We start from the raw sequence: 22,632 nt of genomic DNA, 5'->3' as shown, positions 1-22,632 counted from the left end.
GACACAGGGCATATACTTTACAGGGTCAAATTTATAATTGTCGAGCTTTTAGTTTTAGAGATAAAGCATTGAACTGTCTGCTCTTCGGGTCCACGCCGACCATTCATCACTGGCTCTGTTTTCCCACTTTGCCATCTGCACAGCCTTTAAACCGAGGCTCCATTTCCTGTGCTCTCCATAACGTTACGTGGTTTCCTTGAGAAATTGATTACAAAGATTTTATAGGGGTGTATAAAATCATGAGAGGAATAGATTGGATGGACGCAAAGTCTTTTGCCCAGAGTGGGGGAATCGATAGCCAGAGGACATAGGTTTGGGGGGAAGGGGGAGAGATTTTATAGGAATTTGAGGGGTAACGTTTTCATGCAAAGGGTGGTGGGAACAAGCGGCTAGAGGAGATAGTTGAGGCTCGGACTATTGCAATGTTTAAGAAGCAATTGGACAGGTACATGGATAGGGCAGGTTTAGAGGGATATGGGCAAAATGCAGGCAGGTGGGACTAGTATAGCTGAGACATGTTGGTAACTGTGGGCAAGTTGGGCCGAAGGCCGTGTTTCCATGCTGTGACCATCTAAATCAAATGAATTAAGTGTGTTGGAAGATTCATGAGAACAATGTAGACAGTTGCAGTACTTGTAAGGCAGAAACAAAGAACTGCAGATGCTGGTTTATTCCAAAGAGACATATGACAGACTTAAAGCACATGGCATTGGGGGTTCAGTATTGATGTGGATAGAGAACTGGCTGGCAAACAGGAAGCAAAGAGTAGGAGTAAACGGGTCCTTTTCACAATGGCAGGCAGTGACTAGTGGGGTACCGCAAGGCTCAGTACTGGGACCCCAGCTATTTACAATATATATTAATGATCTGGATGAGGGAATTGAAGGCAATATCTCCAAGTTTGCGGATGACACTAAGCTGGGGGGCAGTGTTAGGTGTGAGGAGGATGCTAGGAGACTGCAAGGTGACTTGGATAGGCTGGGTGAGTGGGCAAATGTTTGGCAGATGCAGTTTAATGTGGATAAATGTGAGGTTATCCATTTTGGTGGCAAAAACGGGAAAGCAGATTATTATCTAAACGGTGGCCGATGGGGGAAAGGGGGGGATGCAGCGAGACATGGGTGTCATGGTACACCAGTCATTGAAGGTAGGCATGCAGGTGCAGCAGGCAGTAAAGAAAGCGAATGGCATGTTGGCTTTCATAGCAAGAGGATTTGAGTATAGGAGCAGGGAGGTTCTACTGCAGTTGTATAGGGTCTTGGTGAGACCACACCTGGAGTATTGCGTGCAGTTTTGGTCTCCAAATCTGAGGAAGGACATTATTGCCATAGAGGGAGTGCAGAGAAGGTTCACCAGACTGATTCCTGGGATGTCAGGACTGTCTTATGAAGAAAGACTGGATAGACTTGGTTTATACTCTCTAGAATTTAGGAGATTGAGAGGGGATCTTATAGAAACTTACAAAATTCTTAAGGGGTTGGACAGGCTAGATGCAGGAAGATTGTTCCCGATGTTGGGGAAGTCCAGGACAAGGGGTCACAGCTTAAGGATAAGGGGAAATCCTTTAAGACCGAGATGAGGAGAACTTTTTTCACACAGAGAGTGGTGAATCTCTGGTACTCTCTGCCACAGAGGGTAGTTGAGGCCAGTTCATTGGCTATATTTAAGAGGGAGTTAGATGCGGCCCTTGTGGCCAAGGGGATCAGAGGGTATGGAGAGAAGGCAGGTACGGGATACTGAGTTGGATGATCAGCCATGATCATATTAAATGGCGGTGCAGGCTCGAAGGGCCGAATGGCCTACTCCTGCACCTAATTTCTATGTTTCTATAAAGTGCTGGAGTAACTCAGCAGGTCAGATAGCATCTCTGGAGAAAAAAAGGATGGGCGACGTTTCGGGTCGGGTCTGAAGAAACATCTATCCTGGAACCCCCTCTGCCACAACGGATAGAGGTTTACTGAGGCACAACAATTAGCACACAATGACAGCTTTGTAAGAATGCACACCAGGCAAGCAATCACGTTTTATTTATATGTAAAATATAAGCAAAATTTATTCTGGATATACAGGAGTGCGGTATTTTAAAATATTTTGACTCAGTTCTGCACATGCGTTGGAGAGATGGGGACACTGACGAGATACAAGACAAGAGCAGCTGAAACACTGGTTGATGCTCTGTTGCCCCAGTTTGATAGTGGTACACGTACAATAAGTTGCACTTCACGAGGGATTCTTCCGTCGACGGACATAAGCACACACACCATTGACTGCCAGCGAACTGCCTCAAGTACCCACTCAGTAACTTTGGCCTTAACTTTGTGATAGTTAGCCTGCCTTATTGTTAGTCAATGCATTGTGGTTGCTTCGACCACTGCTGAGAGCAACAGCCATCGCGTGTTCCTAAAATGGAAGCTTAAAGCCAACTTTGGGACTTCCCAAAGCCTGATGCTGTTCCGTGAGTACCGTAAACCCTCACAATAACGGGCCTCTATATAACGGATTTTTGGTTATAGTGGACCGAGGCTTCCGTTGCATCGCTCCCCTCCCCCGGCTGCATGTGGCAGAAGCTTGCGGTTGCGGTTGTGGTTGCGGAAAGAGAGTGCAGCATGAAGGCGTCATGAGTACCAGGCCGCCTCGTGTGGAGCCGGGGGCACTGTGGCTCCCAGCCTGTGGATTCCTGCTTGTTTGACCCCCAACCTCCACACCCCCCCCCCCTCCCCTCCCCCCCCCCCCCCCCCCCCCGGATTAAACCTCATCCCATTCATGTTCATAAATGATAGGGGCAGATTTAGGCCATTCTGCCCATCAAGTCTACTCTGCCATGGCTGATCTATCTTTCCATCTCAACCCCATTCACTCAGTTATAGCAGTAATTCGGCAATAATGGAGACTTTCTCCCCTGTGGCCCGTTATAGCGATGTTGGACTGCGCACTCGTGCTGGAGGTTGTGCAGTCATTGAAGCGTTCGTTCTTCACGAGAGGCTGGATGAGGATGGCCTGATAATCCGTGGGTTTTTCAGTGGGCCTGCTACATGCACCAGGCGCTTGTGGCTACCCCCCACGTTACAGCCACAGAGCCACTAAGTGAGAAAGCCTCCCCTTAAACAACCTCAGTGGGCGGGAGCCGCCCAGGGTACGTTGCGGGTGCGGCATGAGGTGACGTGAACCGTCACGGGACAGGAGGGGCTTGCTCGGCTGAAGTGGCGAGGGACCGCAGATGCTGGTTTACAAGATAAGACACAAAGTGCTGGAGTAACACAGCACATCAGGCAGCATCTCTAGAGCACATGGATAGGTTCTCCAGAGATGCTGCGTGGCTTGCTGCTTTACTCCAGCACTTTGGGTCTTTTCTCAGTTAAAGAGGTAGCTTTCTAGACTAAACTAGACTAGACTAGACTAGACTAGAGAAACAGTGTGGAAACAAGTCTTTCAGCCCACCAAGTCCACGCCGACCAGCGATCACTGTGTACACTAGCACTATCCTACACACATAGGGACAATTTATAATTTTTAACAAAGCCATTTAACCTACAAACCTTTGGAGTGTGGGAGGAAACCGGAGCAGCCAGAGAAAACTGACGCGGTCACAGGGAGAACGTACGAACTCCATACAGACAGCACCCATAGTCAGGATCGAACCTGGGTCTCTGGCGCTGTAAGGTAGCAACTTTACCGCTGCGCCACTGGGCCGCCCCATAGCTTTCAATGGAGAAATAGAGGTAGAGAGCAGAAATGCTTGGGGAGGGGATTCCAATGATCCGCAGGGCAAGACAGCTGAAGGCACGACGAAATGGAGACACTAGATGCTGAAATCTTGAGCAAAACACTTGAGTAAAGGCTGGAGGAACTCAGCGGGTCAGGCAGCATCTATGTAGGGTGGCTGTTATGTACGATGCTTCGGGTCAGGACCCTTCTTCAGTCTAAAGGGGGGTCCCCAACCCGAAAAGGCGCCTGTCCATTTCCCACCCCAGATGCTGCCTGACCCGCTGAGTTCCTCCAGCAGTTTGTGTTTTGTTGAAGGCACAGCAAGTTGTAGTGTGATAACTCTCAGAGATATGTAGGAAGGAATGCTGGTTTAAAGCGAAGATAAACACAAAAAGCTGGAGTAACTCAGCGGGACAGGCAGCATTTCTGGAGAGAAGGAACGGGTGACGTTTCGGGTCGTGACCTGTCTTCATCTGAAGACGTTACTCCAGCTTTGTGTGTCCAACTTGCAGAGATATACAGGTTGGGGTGCAAGGGAGTAGGGGCACAAGGACAGACTAGGGCTAGGGACGGGCAGGACCGCACAGGGAATGATCGTGAATATGAGAGATTTAAAGTCAAGAACCGGCGATGGGTGAACAGCAGAGATTTGTGCCATCTTAGTCGTCAAGACTTTATCTGCATCACCCTCATCCGATCCCAACTTCAGTTAGGAGTCATCCACAAGGCACTCGATAGTGATCAGGACAGGAATGCTAACATTTCACCCTTCCTGCCCTAACCAGACTGACTACACTACAGACCAGGCACTGAACAAGGCAACCACACTCCCTGATCAGGGCAGCACAGTGCCGCAGCGGTAGAGTTGCTGCCTTACAGCACCAGGGACCCCGGTTAGATCCTGACCTCGGGTGCTGTCTGTGCTGCAATTTGCACCTTCTCCCTGTGACATGCGTGGGTTTTCTCCTGGAGCTCCAATGTCCTCCCATCAAAGATGTACAGGTTTATAGGATAATTAGCTTGGGAAATTATGAATTGTCCCTAGTGTGTGTGTGTGTGTAGGATAGTGTTAGTATGTGGGGATCGCTGGTTGGCGTGGACTCGGTGGGCCGAAGGGCTTGTTTCTGCGCTATATCTTTAAATTGATATATCTAATCGTCATATTAAGCCATTTCAAAGACAACTCCTTGGAGCACAGGAGGCTGAGTGGTGATCTTATAAAATCATGAGAGGAATAAATAGGGCGAATGCAGTCTTTTCCCAGAGTACGGGAATCATGAACCAGAGGTCATAGGTTTATGGTGAGAGAGGAAAGATTTAATAGGAATCTGAGGGGCAACCTTTTCACTCAGAGGGTGGCACGTATATGGTATGAGCTGCTAGAGGAGGTAGTTGAGGCAGGTACTGTAATGATATTTAAAGGACACTTGCGCAGATACATGTGTAGGAAGGAACTGCAGATGCTATTTTACACTTTAGATAGACTGAAAATGCTGGAGTAACAGCAGGACAGGCAGCATCTCTGGAGAAAAGGAATTGTCACCTATTCTGCCTGAATTATTCCAGCATATTGTGTCAATGTTGGGCATGGGTAGGAAAGGTTTAGATGGATATGGGCTAAAAGTGTAGTGGGGGGGTGGGGGAAATCTTGGTTGGCATGGATGATTTGGGTCGAAGGGCCTGTTTCTGTGCTGTATGACTCTAGCTCTTTGCCAACAGGACACAGGTCAGCTGCGTCGTTGGGGTTCCTGCAGTGGTTGTGGCAACAGCAACCACACTTGGATGAAACAGGGCAACATGATGGAAAGTAGACTCAAAATGCTGGCGTAGAAGCGGGTGAGGCAGCATCTCTGGAGAGAAGGAATGCGTGACTTTTCGGGTCAAGACCCTTCTTCTTGATGGGCTGATTTTGGTCTCACGCATACGAAGCCACACTGACAACAAAGCTACATTGAAGGGTGGGGGGGCACCCAGGGTTTGAACTTCATTTCACTGGGGTAAATGGACGGATAAGGAGATATGTTGCTCTGTAAAACTGTTTGACCGGTTCCCTAGTAGAGCCCCACCATCTTATTTTCAACACAACCCCTTGCAGTAGAAAGCTCGCTACTTTAAAGTCCCGTAACTTTACTGAGTTACAAACGACATTGAAATAATACTTTGTGCCACTAGGAACTACAGATGTATGTTTGAAAAACAAAAGACACAAAGTGCTGGAGTAACACAAACGGGTCAGGCAGCATCTCTGGAAAACATGGGTAGATGACGTTTCAGGTCGGGACTCTGCTTCGGAAGTTGAAGTTTTACTTTCCTGATTGGAAATGTGAAGTGCAGTTTACACACATATAAACACTGGTAATAAAAACGAGGTGGCGACTAGGTAATAACCTTACTTCAATCTTCTCTATTTTAGTTTTAGTTTGGGTTAGAGATACAGCATGGAAGCAAACTCTTCAGCCCACTGAATCCACGCGGACCATCGATCACCCTGTACACACTAGGGACAATTTACAGAAGCTAATTAACCTACAAACCAGTATGTGTTTGGAATATGGGAGGAAATCGGAGCACCCTGAGAAAATCCACGTGATCACAGGAAGAATGTACAAACTCCGTACAGACAGCACCTGTAGTCAGGACCAAACCTGGGTCTCTGGCGCTGTGAGGCAGCAACTCTACCGCTGTGCCACCGTGATGATTTGGAAATTCAAGCATTGAAGCCAACAGACCATTTTCACAGGGAGCATTTCATCCTCTCCAAATTGGGCAGGGTGGATAAATTGGGCCGAAGGGCTTGTTTCCTTACCGCATGACTACCAAAATCTTTAGGAATGCTCTCTCTTACGCAATGAGACAGCAGGGGGCTGAAACCCTTTCCAAGAAGACACTGGAGTTGCAATGTCAAGGCAGATGTTTGCAAAAAAGTCTGTTCTGCTACCTCCCACCCCTGGTTATAAGAGTTGTGCCGTTTCCACGGTGAATAGTGACAACTAGCAGCAGCCAACACAAGTTTTCACCATGTGAGTGAGCTTCTCTTAGGAAACATGTTGTAATAAGTTATAACGAAAGCTAATTGGAACATACCCTGCTCACCATAAACACTTGAAAGAGAAAATGCTGTGTAAATAGATGCTGGCTAATAGAGCTTTTAAAAGAATGTGAAGCAAGCAGCAATGGTTCAAGCCAAGGTCAGGATCTTGAAGAATGGTGATTGAGGTCAGTCAGACAGAGACTGTAGCTCAGGCCCCACTGGCCCCTTAGCTCCTAGTATTAATGCGCCATGGACTTTTCTTTCATCTGACCCCACCAGCCCACCTTGTGTCTCTTTCTCCTTTGTGTAAGCCTCCACTATGGGGTGGGAGATTGCAACCTTCACGTGGTCCGCCCTGTTTCGACAAATGCAATCAACCTGGTGTGCACAATCAAATAAGATCAAATAGAACCAGTTGTCCTACAACTTTCGGGTGTGAACGCCATACCCAAGAAGAAGGAGAAGAAGAAGAAGCCTCCACAATCAAAAGGATTTCTGTGCTTCCCAAAACACTTTGCAATCAATTTGGAAGTGCAAGTGGTGTAAAACCTGGACCTCACAACAAGGTTGCACTAACAGCAGAGTTGATTGAGTCATTGACAGATACAGAATGGAAACAGGCCATTTGGCCACCGTGTAGTGTAGATGGGGCAGGTTGGCCGGTGTGGGCAAGTGGAGCCCGAAGGGCCTGTTAATCTCCACTGTAAGACTCTATGAGTCATGGCCAACTATCAGTCTCTCATTCACGCTCATTCTATGTTATCCCAGTTTCTCACTCGCTCCCTACACACACTAGAGGACAATTTACAGAGGGCCGAATAACCCACAAACCCACTTTAGCTCAGCACTTTAATTCCTCCTCCCATTACTAATCAAGTACTCAATTCAAGGACCCCGGCAGTCTTTCCAGGTGAGGCAGAGGTTCACTTGCACCTCCTCCAACCTCATCTACTGTACCCGCTGTTCCAGGTGTCAACTCCTGTACATCAGTGAGACCAAGCGGAGGCTCTTCGATCGTTTCCCTGAACGCCTATGCTCAGTCCGCCTTAACCTGCCTCCTGGTTGCTCAGCACTATAACTCCCCCCTCCCATTCCCAATCTGACCTATCTGCCCTGGGCCTCCTCCATTGTCAGAGTGAGGCCCAGTGCAAATTGGAGGAACAGCACCTCATATTCTGCTTGGGCAGTGGTATGAACATTGACTTCTCTAACATCAAATAGCCCTTGCTTTCCCTCTCTCTCCATCCCTCCCCCTTCCCAGTTATCCCACCAGTCTTACTGTCTCTGACTATATTCTATCTCTGGCCTGCCCACACCTCTGACATCAGTCCGAAGGAGGGTCTCGACCCAAAAAGTCACTGATTCCGTCTCTCCAGAGATGCTGCCTGTCCCGCTGAGTTACTCCAGCATTTTGTGTCTACCTTCGATTTAAACCAGCATCTGCAGTTCTTTCCTTCACAACCCACAAGTCTTTGAGATGTGGAATGAAACCAGAGCACCCGGAAGAAACCTAGTGGCCACAGGGACAACGTGCAAACTTCTCCACACACCAATAGCACCCAAGGTCAGGATCAAACCCGGGGCTCTGGCACTGCGAGGCAATGGCTCTACCAGCCGCTGGCACTGTGCCCCTGAGTGCTAATGTGTAATGTTCTTTTTTACTGGAATGTTGATTAATGATTAGATTTTGGTGATGACACGGGAACCTTTTAGCTGTAAGAAGGAGCTGCAGATGCTGCTTTATACCGAAGATACACACAAAATGCCAGAGTAACTCAGTGGGTCAGGTAGCATCTCTGGGAAAGAGGAATAGGTGACGTTTCGGGTCGAGACCCTTCCATCCGACGGAACCTTTTAGCTTTTACCTGAGACAAGAGATTGGCTTTACATGGCATTCCTTCAGTACTGCATTGGCTTTACAATGGCATTCCTTCAGTACTGCATTGAACCATCTGCCTACATGTTCGTGTTCAAGTACGTTCAAGCATTCGGGGGTTTGAGCTATAGGGAGAGGTTGAGTAGGCTCGGATTCTATTCCTCGGAGTGCAGGAGGATGAAGGGTGATCTTATAGAGGTGTATAAATCATGAGAGGAATAGATTGGGTAGATGCACAGAGTCCCTTGCCCAAAGTAGGGGATGGAGGACCAGAGGACATAGTTTTAAGGTGAAGGGGAAAAGATTTAATAGGAATCTGAGGGGTCATTTTTTCACATGAAGCAGGTAACACTTAAAAGGATTAGTATTGAATAGTGTGGCTATAAATGTTCATTGGCGTCACAGTTGCTGGAGTTCTTCCATCTCTGGTGACGAAGAGGGAGGCCAACAATCCTTTTAGTAGATATAATCGGAGGTCATGACCAAACTATAAAATACTGTAAAAATTATTATATGTGGCAAGAATAAGTCAGTTGGTCACAGTGTGACGGGTGAGAATGATATAAATGCCTTTATGAAGCTTTCCCAACAGGTTTCTTGAGTCTTAAGTTTACACCGAAGAAAGACAGAAAATGCTGGACTACTCAGTGGGTCAGGCAATGTCTCTGGAGAAAAGGAATAAGTAACCACTGTTCCGAAGAAGGGTCTCAACCCGAAACATCACCTATTCTTTCTCTCCAGAGATACTGCCTGTCCTGCTGAGTTACTCCAGCATTTTGAATCTATCTGCGATATTCCTATTGTTTCACTTTGTTTGAAATGCAACGTCGGAGTGCTGCTGGAATCACTCTGCACATGCTCAGGGTTGTCTTAAAGACAGACATAAAATGCTGGAGCAAATCAGCGGGACAGGCAGCATCTCTGGAGAACATGGATTGTTTTCTCTGGAACGTAGAAGGTTGAGGGGGAGAACTGATACAAGTATATAAATCTATAAGAGGCATAGACAGGGTAGACAGTCAGAACCTTTGTGTGGGTGGGGACCTGGAATGGTGGTGGGGGGAGGGGGACAGAAATGATTGTGGCATTTGAGGCTTTTTGATAGGCACATGGAAGTGCAGAGAATAAAGGGATATGAATCATGCACAGGCAGAGGTGAACAGTTTCCTCTTTGGTACAAACATTGCGGGGCAAAGAGCCTGTTCCTGTGCTGTATTGTTCTATAGATAGGTGGCGTTATGGGTTGAAACCCTTCTTTAGATTGGCTTTTTCCGTTCATATCATTTTTCTGTTCAGCATCAAGAGTGGTGTTGGCTCAATGCCAGTACTGGTCCAAGCAAACTTCCTCACACTTTCTCCTTGGCACTATAATTATTTCCCTTTCAGTTAATTATCCAATTTTGCTCTTGAAAGTTGTGCAGTCTGCGTCTATCCTTCCGCTAGTGGAGTCCAGATTGGAGTACATCACTAGGTTTGTAAAATTTGAAGCTTGGTCTGATTCTTTTGCCATAGACCCACTCATAGAATTATTGGAAAGTGTGTGTCCCTATTCAATCGATAATCACAGAATCATAAAACATGGGTGTTTCCTGATTGGGAGGATGATTCATGGCCACACTATAGAAAAGGGCGTAAATAACGCCGGTGGTTTTTCACCAACTTCAGCTGAAATTATATCCATCGATCACCAAAGCCCCTGGAGAAAGTCTAATCCCCAAAAAACTGGGATTGGAACTTTAGAGCAATTTAGACTATGGAGATACAGCGTGGAAACAGGTCCTTCGGCACACCGAGTCCGTGCTGGCCAGCAATCACTCCGGACACAAGCTCTATCCTACACACTGGGGGCAATTTACCTCCATTACCTACAAACCTGCATGTCTTTGGAGTGTGGGAGGAAACCGGAGCACCCGGAGTAAAGACACAAGGTCACGGGCGAACGTACAAGCTCTGTGCAGACAGCACTCGAAGTCAGTATCATACCCTATGGTAGCAACACTAATGCTGTGCCACCATGCTGCCCCAATTCTCTCTTGACTGTGATTTACTAGTATTTTTGATTGGCAGAACCTGCAGTACAGGAAGAGGCTACTGACCTACTGTCTGTGGGTAGACTGTCTCACAAAAGCCATTGATTCAGTTTCATACTTCTCACGTTTATACGATGCCAGACACTTAAAAAGACAAAAGGAATGTGGTTTCATGCAGTGCTGCCATTAACCTCGTGATCTAGAGATTTGCAAACAATGAGCACTTGTGGAAGCATTGTCTGAGGAAATGTAGCAAATCTATTTTATATACAATCATCTCCCTCACACATCTAATGAACAGTTCATTTATTGTCGAGCAATTGCTACATTACCATCTGCTATGTCATCCAGGAACCATTTAGAGCTCAAGGTCTAAAACAGCAGAGAAGGGAGTGGCTGGTTGATCAGACTAATGGGATTGAGTATTAGTCAGACATGGGGCTCTCAGTATGAAGAAGGGTCTTGACCCGAAACATCACCTATTCCTTTTCTCCAGAAATACTGCCTGGCCCGTTGAGTTACTCCAGCATTTTGTGTCTATCTCTCTCAGTCTGAAGAAGGGTCCCGACCCGAAACACCACCTGTTCCTTTTCTCCAGCGATGCTGCCTGACCCACTGAGATGTGGCAGCATTTTGTGTCTATACCAGGTTTGTATTTACTCAGCACTCCGCCCAGACTTAGTGGAAACCTCGGGAATAGGTGTCGGGAATAGGGAATTAGGCTAAATTTTCCCTCTCTAGTTACGGTCAAATATACAGGGAAGTTGCAAACCTCCTCCAAAATGGCTGATTCACTCACCTCCAGTAGAAACATGTTAAACTGATAATAGAGACACTTGTGGCGGGACCCGAAGCTGTCCAGCCAAGAATGAGGCGGGACACAAAGTTTGTCCAGCCAAGAAATCTTTAATGTTATCGAATGATATAGCTCCCTACTACTCCCCCTAGGCACGGGTGTTCCCGACCTGCAATACTCCCCAGGGGAGCCCCGTGACCTGCACCCTTCACCAAGACACGTCACGTCCCGCTCCAGAGCCGAGGGTGTGAACTGTGTGTGGCTCACCATCCGGTGCCGCCACATGACCCCCCCCCCCCCCCCCCCACCCCAGAACCAGAGGCACTGAAACGGGAAGCGGAACGAGGCGGTCAGAACTCGTACATACGTCCCCACACACGGGGGGCCCGCCCAGTCTGGACGAATTCGGGACATCCTGGGATGGTGGACGCCCCAGATGGCGAGGCTGGGCCACCTGTACTGGCACGCTAAGGTCCAAATGGGCCGGCTTCAACCGAGTCAGACACAGTCCCTTGCCAGCCCACTATGTCAAACACAAAAGTCGTGAGCCCGTGCCGCAGCACCCGAAAGGGACCCTCATAAGGGCGCTGCAAGGGCGACATGTGGTCATCGCGAGAGCCGACGGCACATGGAACGGAGCCACACCATGACAAAACATTGCGACAGGGGACAGGGCGCCGACCCTCGCCCGCAAACGGACCAACACAGATGACGGCGGTTCCAGGGACCCATCAGCGGCCGGAATAAATTCCCCGGGAACGGCGAGCGGAACGCCGTAGACCAACTCAGCTGATGAAAAAGCCAAATCTTCCTTCGGGGCGGTCCGAATCCTCAACAAGACCCACAGCAACTTGTCCATCCATTCGGGACCCATGAGGCGAGCCTTCAAGACGTCCTTAAGATGACGGTGGAACCGCTCCACCAACCCATTCGACTGGGGATGATATGCCATTGTGTGGTGGAGCTGTGTCCACAACAGGCGAGCCATTGTGGACCACAGTTCGGATGTGAACTGGGCAACCTGGTTGGATGAAATGTCCAGCGGCAATCCGAAATGAGCAATCCAATGGGCCAATAGGGAGTGAGCGCACGACAGGGCAGAAGCGTCCATGAGCGGGATGGCCTCCGGCCACAGAGTAAAACGGTCCACCACCGTCAGCAGGTGCGAGATATCTCGGGACGGAGGCAACGGCCCCACGATATCCACGTGAACATGGTTGAAGCACCTGCGAGGCACTGCGAATTCTTGAACAGGTGCCCGGACGTGCCGCTGCACCTTTGATGTTTGGCACGGAATGCACGCCCGGGCCCAACGACTGACTTGCTTCTGCAAACCATGCTACAGCAACCATCGCCACCGTCACCTGGATAGACAGGTTGGCCAATCCATGAATAACGTCGAAAATCCGACGGCGCCAAGCCACCGGAACAATAGGTCAGGGCTGCCCCGTGGACACATCGCACAGGATGGTAATGCAGGAGGGACCCATCGTCGAGCATCAAACCCGAGATCGCAGTTCAGTAGGCTGGCATCTCGTCCGCCAGCTGCGCAGCAGCCAAGGCGGAATAGTTTATGCCCGGGGCAGCGTCGAGAACGGCTGCAATAGCTGGGCAGGACAAGGCGTCTGCGATCAGGTTACATTTTCCGGTGCTGTGGCGGATGTCTGTGGTACTTTTGGAAATGGACGTAAGCTGTAAGCTGCAGCCGGGCAGACCAGGGTTCCGAAACCTTAGCGAAAGCGAGGGGCTTATGGTCGGTGAAAGCGATGAAGTCTCGGCCCTCCAGGAAATACCGAAAGTGCCGTATCGCCAGGTACAAGGCGAGAAGCTCCCGGTCAAACGTACTACACTTTCTCTCCACCGGGTTATGTTGACGGCTGAAAAAGGCGAGAGGCCGCCAGGGACCGTCGAACGACTACTCCAATACGCCGCAGACCGCGTAGTCCGAGGCATCTATGGTTAGGGCTGTGAGGGGCGTCGACCCGCAGATGCACCAGCATCGTCGCCCGAGCCCACGCTTCCTTCACCCCTTCAAAAGCCGCCACGGCGACATCGTCCCACTGCACATCCCGCTGCTTTCAGATTAACAACTAGAAGAGCGGCCGCATTATTCTTGCCGCCGCCCGCACTAATTGGTGGTAAAATGTGACCATCCCCACGAACTCCTGAAGGCCCCGCATTGTGGAAGGCCATGGGAATGGGCAAATGGCCTCGACCCTGTCCGGTAGAGGAACAGCACCGTGCTGCGTCACCCGGTGGCCCAGAAAGTCAATGGCATGGAAGCCGAACTGGCATTTGTCAGGGTTGATTACCAGACTGTACTCGTTGAGGCGCTGGCAAAACAAACAAAGGTGGGCGCAATGCTCTTACCACGAGCAACTAGCCACGATGATGTCTTCCATGTAGATGAACAGGAAGTCGAGCCCCCGACCCACGGTGTCCATCAGGCCTTGGAAGGCCTGCGCGGCGTTCTTGAGGCGGAAGGGCATGTGCAGGAACTAAAACAACCCGAAATGGGTGATTATCGCCATCTTCGGCACATCCTCCGATCGCACGGGGATCTGGTGGTAACCCCCGACTAGGTCGACTTTCGAAAAGAACTGAGCCTCGGCCAGATGGGCGGAGAAGTCTTGGATGTGGGGGATGGGATAACAATCTGCAATGGTGGCATTGTTCAGGCAGCAGTAGTCGCCAGCGCTGGTGGTAGAAGCACCACATTCTTTTGCCAGCTTCTCCCGTAGCTATAGGCTCAGCGGAGCCGCCGGTGGGTGCGGCCCTAGCCACACACTATCTTATAGAGGTGTATAAAATCATGAGAGAAATCTGAAGGGTAACTTTTTTTACATAATGTGTAGTGGGTCTGTGGAGTGACTTGCTGGGGGAGGTAGTTGAGGCAGGGATTATTGCAAAATTTCACAAACATTTGGACATGTACATGGATATGACAGGTTTGGAGGGATATGGGTCAAATGCAGCCACGTGGGACTAACGTAGATGGGACTTGTTGGTTGGTGTGTGCAAGTTGGGCTGAAGGGCCCATTTCCATGCTATAAGACTATGGGGGAATTGCACATGCTGCTTTATAAAAGAAGATAAAGTGATTCAGTAACTCAGTGGGTCAGACAACATCTCTGAAGGACATGAATAGGCGATGTTTCAGGTCGGTCTCAACCCGAATCATCACCTATTCATGTCCTCCAGAGATGCTGCCTGACCGCTGGGTTATTCCTGCCCTTTGTGTCTTTAAACTAACAACGTATCAACACCAGTCAAAGGTGGAGAGTGAGCCTCAGATGAGTCTTATTCCTTTCACCTCAATGTCAGGAGCCACGTTCACTGCAGAAACTTGACCACAAAGTCTCGGCCAGAACTTCCAAAGTGGAACTGAAAGAAAACTCTCATTTCCCCCCCACAAGACATGTGGGCTTGTAGATTAATTGACCTATGCAAAATTGCCCGTCATGGGAGTGGATGGGAAAGTGGTATAACATAGAATTGGTGTGAACGGGTGATCTATAGTTGCCGTGGAATCGATGGGCTGTAGAAGCCTGTTTCCATGCTGCATCTCTAAACTGAACTACACCGCATTTGCAGGTATATTATTGCTCAGATGATATGTTAAATATAACGATGTCTGTTCGCAGGTCAAAGATCGCAAGGCACTACTTGGAAGGACATAGAACTCTCCCTTGTGTTCTGGCCTATACAATCTGTCAATCTCGACCCGATACGCCGCCTATGTCTTTTCTCCAGAGATGCTGCCTGATCCGCTGGGTTACTCAAGCTTTTTGAGTCTCCCTCTGTATAAGCTGGTCCCATTGCTGGCTGGCATGGCTGATCACCTCATCACCAGTGCTTTAACCCAGTGTAATTCCACTCTCCTAGCAAGCCCGGCAGCACAAAAGCTGTAAATTACACAACAGAGTCTTTGTCGCACGTCCAGCACAGTAAAAATAAGACATTTTCAAAAATTTTGCTCAAAGTATAATCAAAGGTGCTTGTGAAATTACCGAATGAATAGTTTTTATAAAAGTATCCACGAGTTAACCCACAAGCACGGCACGGTGGTGGAAATGGCGGTCAGTTACTGCACACTTCAGCAGCCAACTTGCTGCCTGCACACTCGTTATTCTTGATACACAGGCGTGTCGCAATGAAACATTTGGTTAAGTACACATATTCAATGGATTAGAGCTCCATGCACTTAGCGAACATCTCATAGGAAGCACAAAGTCAAACAGCGGGGGAAGCAGCCAAGTAAGTGGCTTTTCCTCCGGTGCTTTTTGAAAGTGCTATTCAACTTATTATAACACAGATTTTGCAACGTTACATGTGTGTGAAGTGGCACAGGACTCCAGTGAATCGAGTTAAGTTAGTTTAGTCTTTTTTGTTTAAACAAAATAGCTATTTAAGAAATCCACAGCATTCTTTTTACTGCACACACAAAACAATGCAAGAGCACAGTATTTCTCACTGCCTGGCTAGAGATAATAACCAGGAAGAAATGAATAGATAAACAGATCTTTACCTGAATGTACATTGGGTATGTTGATTCAACCAACCTAAAGCAATGGACACAGCCAAGCATTACCAAAGGATTAGTCACTCTCCAGCGGAATACATACTAGATTTGACTCATACTTGGACAACGACTTAAATACTTGGCCGCCACTTACAGAAAATAAAGTTTGAACTTAGTACGTATGCAAACATTTAAAGGTATATGTATCAAATTGTGAAAATATGTCAATTAGAAAGCTACCATGGTTTCTGTGAGTCATGGGTCATATCTAAAGGGATGTGCAGAAAGGATCTGCATATGCTGCTATATACCAAAGAAAGACACAAAGTACTGGAGTAACTCTGCGGGCCAGGCAACATCCCTGGAGAGAAAGGATGGGTGACGCGAAGGGTCCCGACCCGAAACGTCACCCATCCTTTTTCTCTGGAGATGTTGCCTGGACTCCAACACTTTGCGTGTTCCTCCGAGAGTTACTCCAACATTTTGTGTCTGTCATATCTAAAGGGCTTCCCAACAGTAGACAAAAACACGGGGAACTGGAGGCAAAACTAGTTGGCACACAGGCAGGAGGGAGATTTTCTCATCCGCTGTGCCTCAGTTGTGCAGAGCAGCCTCGGTTCCTGACTAGAAACTGGCAGGACAGGTCCGTCTTGAAGGACAGTGCAGAAATTGGGATGGGAGACCAAAGATGCCATCGGGTGGCTTCATTTAGGCCTTGGGTGGAATATGGTAGAGGTGATGAGTTAACTCCATGAAAGGGATCTCAGGGAAAGGAAAGATGAGAACAAACCTAATAGACCTAGCAGCGTAAGGACATGCTGAAGTCCCGTGACTGATGTACCAATTTGTACAGGAAAAATCCCACAGATAGAACTAAATGCACAGCCAATAACCTATTTTGGCCAAACTGGTTCGTAATGAACGCAAGCCAAGACAGGTTTTAAAGAGTCACTTTTTGAAAAGTTCCTGTGATTCTTTTCACTCACTTGTATTTCATGAATGGTTAGTTCTCAACCAGGATAAACTAAACACTACGAGATATACTGTCCAGCAGTTTGTGTAAAATTGGTGGATAGACACTTTCCTTAAAGCAGCATCATTATTGATATGGAGCAAAAATTATTGATACTGGGAACAATTTGTAAAATGGGTCATATCTTGTTCTTAAAAACACTCGGACTCTTATGTAAACAAAAAGGTTAGGGTCTCCTGGCCATTTTTCCGGCAACCCCAGAAGTTAATTTACAAACTTTGTGTTTGTCTCCAGAGAGTATAAGAGACTATAAGAAGACCTTGTGGTAAAAGATGGTCCAAATAGGGTGGTCAAATTCCCATGATAAATTTGTGTTCACATTGCAGATACATGTAGAAGCAGCTTTTGAAATACTGTCAGTGAATGCATAGACTAACAGCTGTAATAAACCCTCACATTGATCGGGTGGGGCTAATGGACTGGCTTGGCTCAGGTCAATAATGGCAACATCACCAATCGATGGTGGGACCACAGGAGGCCTGAAGCTCAAACTCAACATAAGTCTTCTATGCCTCTCCTCATACCCGCAGCATTCACTCTGATGCTCCCGCCTGGTCTGCTTGTTACCGTTCTCCTTCCCCATCCCTGATACACCCACATCACCGTTCATTGACCGCTCAATGCCAGGAAGTGTACCTATGGACCACTGCAAGTGAGGCGGTGTGCTTACGGCTGCAGCGCAGTGAGGTGGTGACGAGACAGACTCACCTGCTTTAATGGAATGGCAAGTTTTTGAGTTGGGCCTGGGGTCTGCACTGACTGCTCCTCTTTACAACCTATGAACTCCACCTAAATAGATGGAAATCATCAGGAGCAAGCCTTGCGATCTAGACTTATTTGAAGGGCCAAAATTAAATGCCCCCTTGTTGCATTGAGCATTATTACATTCAGCAACAAAAGCACTATTATGGCCGCTGAGCAGATAAAGGCTTTGTGTTGTTGCTGAATTTACATCAAGGAACTGTGCTGAATTATTAAAGAACTTTATAGTCTCCCATTAAATCGGAGGCTCCTGATGAGTGGAGTACATTCAAGGGACCGAATGGTCTCATTCTGCTCCTATGACATGAGACTCAACACCAAATTGGTGTCCTTCACTTCTGCTAATTTCTAAAGTAAAATTAACTCAAGTACAACACTTTAAGGTTGCATCTGCTGAACCCAGGTCAACTTGGGAGAGAAACGTGGATAAAGGTATCGGCTTTGTATCCTCGTCACTCAAGGTACTACCAAATTTGATTAGCGTTTCCCTGTGACCCCACGCAATATATGTATCATTGCTAATACACTTGAATTCCACTGCGTCTTATGTGAATGGTAGGTGGGAAGGTCTCCTATCCCAGGACATCTGATGTATTACCTTGGGGTGTAGTAAGACTATGTTCTGGCATCTTGTCCATGGGACATGCTGGTGCCTGGCCTTCCCAAACGTACACCTTGGGGATATAATCGCCACCTCCCGCCCCCCAACCCTGGTCCATATTCGGAGGAAATGAGGGAAATTAATGGATGGAGGTGTTGTCGAGTGCCAACTCATGATCGACAAGGTGAAAGGCCTCTCTCGTTATCATCCGCGGCACCTAGGAAGCGAAGGTGTTGCAGCTGTGTGATTCCTACACAATTCACTTCTGACGTTGTGGTCCACTGCATTACAGGATGGGCTCCGATCCATTCCAATGTACAAACACTCCCTTCCACCTGGAGAAATATAAGGCACAGAAGACCAGTCTTTAACAAACAATCACCTCCCTTACAGATGGATGCAATCTTGCCTTTCATTCGTGGGCATCTTGCTCTATTTCAGAGATACACCGTGGAAACAGGCCCTTCGGCCCATCGAGTCCACACTGACCAACAATCACCCCGTACACGAGCAGTATCCTACACTTACAATTCACAAAAGCCAATTAACCTACAAACCGGTAAGTCTTTGGAATGTCATATATCCATGTTCTCCAGAGATGCAGCCTGACCGGTTGAGTTACTCCAGCACTTTGTGCCTTTTCTCATTCGTACAAAGCAGTTTTAGAAGTCTACAGAGGCCACATTGCCACTCCTCCGCAATTGTGGATTCACAGCAGATGCCCCAACTGCATGTGCACACAGGTACACAAATCATTTGCACTTGAGGGGCTGAGCAAGTTGAGCAGGCTGGGACTTTATTCCTTGGAGTATAGGAGAATGAGGGGTGATAATATAGAGGTGAATAAGATCATGAGAGGAATAGATAGGGTAAATGCACAGTCTCTTGCCCAGAGTGGAGGAATAGAGAACCAGAGGACATAGGCTTAAGGTGAGGCAGGAAAGATTTAATAGGAACCTGAGGGGTAACTTTTTTTTTACAGAAAGGGTGGTGGGTTTATGGAATGAGCTGCTGGAGGAGTTAGTTGGGGCAGGTACTATCACAACGTTTAAGAAGTATTTGGACAGGTACATGAATAGGACAGGTTTAGAGGGGTATGGGCCAAATGCAGGCAGGTGGGAGTAGTGTAGCTGAGTCATGTTGGCCGGTGTGGGCAAGTTGGGCCGAAGGGCCTGTTTTATTGCTGTATGACTCCTACTCACTTGGTCCTGATGCACAGCTCCAATGGAGGAATTAAATCCTCTTCTCCTTCCAACGAACAGCTCTCCGATGCATCTGGAAGACAACAATGGGTGTAGGATTACAGTCACTCATTCTCTTGTGCTGGTTAAAAAACAAAATCAGTCTGGACAATCTGAAATAGATTCATGAGCACCCAAAAGGCAAAAATAACTTTCCCTTGACCCCTGCGGACGTGAGCTACTGACTGGAGTAGCTTGGCTTTGCTCAAGCACAGGGTGGTTCATACTTATTGCCCATTTACTTTAGTTTAGTATTGTGTAGTTCATTATTGTCACGTGTACCAAGGTAGTGTGATGCCTTTCCTGTCAAAAAAAAATTATACATGAATATAATCTAGTCTGAAGAAGGGATCCAACCCAAAAGTCACCTATTTCTTTTTTCCACAGATACTGCCTGATCCACTGAGTTACTCCAGCATTTTGTATCTATCTTCAGTTTAAACCAGCATCTGCAGATCTTTTCTGCACATGAATACAATCAATATGTGTAGAATAGTCGGCATTGACTTGGTGGGCTGAAAGGCCTGTTTATATACTATATCTAAACTAAACTAAACTAAACAAAGCCATCTAACCATGTTCTCCAGAGATGCTGCCTGACCCGCTGAGGTACTCCAGCACTGTGTCTCTCTTCTATTTTTGTTTCTGCATTTTGCATTTGGCTTCAGGGTTAGATGTTTCTTTGAAGAGCTTTGATTCCCTGAGAGTTAACGTCAGTTTTCCATGTAATCAGGTTAAAAAACGTATTCAGGAAAGAAATGCGTAACAGAAGTGAAATCACAACATGTCCTCGTAAACAAAAGGCAGCTTCCTGAGAACAAACGACACTTCTACCAGAAGTTAGAGGCGTTATTGTTTCTGGGACTCAGAATGCCGGCAGATAATTAGAACGCTAATTTTAAGCAGCAGGGACCTAAATCCATTGAAAGCCTGACCTGACATAACCAACAACTACCTGCAGGGAGTACAAAGAAGGTTCACCAGACTGATTCCTGGGATGTCAGGACTTTCATATGAAGAAAGACTGGATAGACTTGGCTTGTATTCGCCAGAATTTAGAAGATTGAGGGGGGATCTTATAGAAACTTACAAAATTCTTAAGTGGTCGGACATGCTAGATGCAGGAAGATTGTTCCCGATGTTGGGGAAGTCCAGAACAAGGGGACACAGTTTAAGGATAAGGGGGAAGTCCTTTAGGACCGAGATGAGAAAAACATTTTTTACACTAGTTGAGGCCAGTTCATTGGCTATATTTAAGAGTTAGATGTGGCCCTTGTGGCTAAAGGGATCAGGGGGTATGGAGAGAAGGCAGGTACGGGATACTGAGTTGGATGATCAGCCATGATCATATTGAATGGCGGTGCAGGCTCGAAGGGCCGAATGGCCTACTCCTGCACCTATTTTCTATGTTTCTATTTCAATGGCATCTTAAACACTCCAAGCCCATTCAGAGATCTAGATTGGAAACAGGCCCTTCGGCCCACCGTCTATGCAGACCATTGATTACCCTTTCACATTAACTGTATGTTATCCCACTTCTACACCCACTCCATACACACCAGAACAATTTGCAGCATCTCTGGAACTGATGCGCTACAATGCTTGGAACTATATTCTGCACTCTGTATCTTCCCCTTTGCTCTACCTATTGTACAAGTTTGAGTACAATTTATGTATGGTATGTCTGATCTGTTTGGTTAGCATGCAAAACAAAACTTTTCACTGTACAATAATGAACGTAAACTAATTAACCTACAAACTCACACATCTTTGGGGGGTGGGAGGAAACCAGGAAGAAACCCACCATGGGGAGAAAGTACAAAATCCATGCAGACAGCACCCACAGTCAGGATCGAACTCTGGCACTGTAAGGCAGCAACTCTACCAGCTGTGCTACGGTGCTGCCCTAGGCGGATCTTATGAAGTCGTCTAAGGAGCTGAGATATGTGGAGGAATATGAAAAAGTGACGGATTCACCCAGAATGTAGAGCAATAGATGTAGAGACGGACTGAATTAATGACAGTGACATTACTGCACCTTGCAAGGAATAAAGGCAAGGATAAGGACTCAAGACTGTTTAATTGTCAATGCATGTGATGGAAAGTGGGTGTGGTAACAGGAAATTAATTAGGTGGGCAGAACAAGCAGAAACAATGCGGTCTGCCAGGACTATTGTGTTTGTGGATTTTGGGGAGAAGGTAAAATCGGGCCATGCGGGGCTGGGGAACGATAAGGTTGGAGTGGAAATTAATTCTGCATGAACAAGCAGAAATGGAAATTAATCAGGCGGGGTATGAACCAGCAGAAATGGAAATTAATGGAAATGAACCAGCAAAAATGGAAATTAATTAGCCGGGGTATGAACAACCAGAAATGGAAATTAATCAGGCGGGGTATGGACCAGCAGAAATTTCTTTGAGATTGTTATTTGAGATTGTTACTATTTGTTTTTACTTCTAAATAGATACGGATCATGTGAAGGTAGAGAATAGTTTAGCTTAGCAATATGTAGCGATGTTACAAAACATACCTTCAGCGACGCTGCAGTTCTGCCACTGGCCGAGTGCGCGACTTTGGCGCCTTTGGGGTGGGGAGGTGGGGCGGGATTAAAATGCCGTTTTACTCCTGCCTGTCGGAGGCAGACTTCCTCGGGCTGCTAGCTGCTGATGAAAAATCGACCGGACTTCCGTTCTCGATATGGTTTTTTTTTTTTAAATCGCTGGACAATTTAATCACTGGATTAAAATAAAAAGCTACTTGTAATGTCCTCAACGCCTACAACATGACGGATCTCAAGAACGGGACAAAACACGTATATACACGCAAGTCGTATATTTTACATATAAACTTGCTTCTTGGGATGGCTTTAATCAAATTTCACGTTGCGAAAATGTGATTTGGGCCCCATATGAACCAGCAGTGTTTTTCCTGCCGATATGGGGTTCAAATTCACCGCAAATGCAACGTTCCAATCGATCGCGTTCCAGAAAAACCCACTCGCAAGATGATTTAAATGCTCTTTTTTTGGACAATC

At 47.3% G+C, this 22,632-nt stretch overlaps 1 protein-coding gene across 1 annotated transcript in view; it reads right to left on the bottom strand.

The window, feature by feature from the left end:
• Positions 1 to 11,754: 11,754 nt before the first annotated feature.
• The window catches only part of mindy4 (MINDY lysine 48 deubiquitinase 4), a 210,121-nt gene continuing 199,243 nt past the window's right edge, over positions 11,755 to 22,632 (bottom strand). Inside the window, exons 17-18 of the mRNA XM_055649066.1 lie at positions 19,559 to 19,631; positions 11,755 to 18,691 (exon numbers count right to left, since the gene is read on the bottom strand). Of these exons, the coding sequence (XP_055505041.1) occupies positions 18,643 to 18,691; positions 19,559 to 19,631 (122 nt within the window). The 3' untranslated portion in view covers positions 11,755 to 18,642. The remainder of the gene's footprint in view (positions 18,692 to 19,558; positions 19,632 to 22,632) is intronic.

Source organism: Leucoraja erinacea, chromosome 2 (genome assembly GCF_028641065.1).
Source record: "Leucoraja erinacea ecotype New England chromosome 2, Leri_hhj_1, whole genome shotgun sequence".
Classification (NCBI taxonomy): Eukaryota; Metazoa; Chordata; class Chondrichthyes; order Rajiformes; family Rajidae; genus Leucoraja; species Leucoraja erinaceus.
The sequence above is the reverse complement of the archived record's forward strand: the minus strand, read 5'-3'. Positions and strand labels throughout refer to the sequence as shown.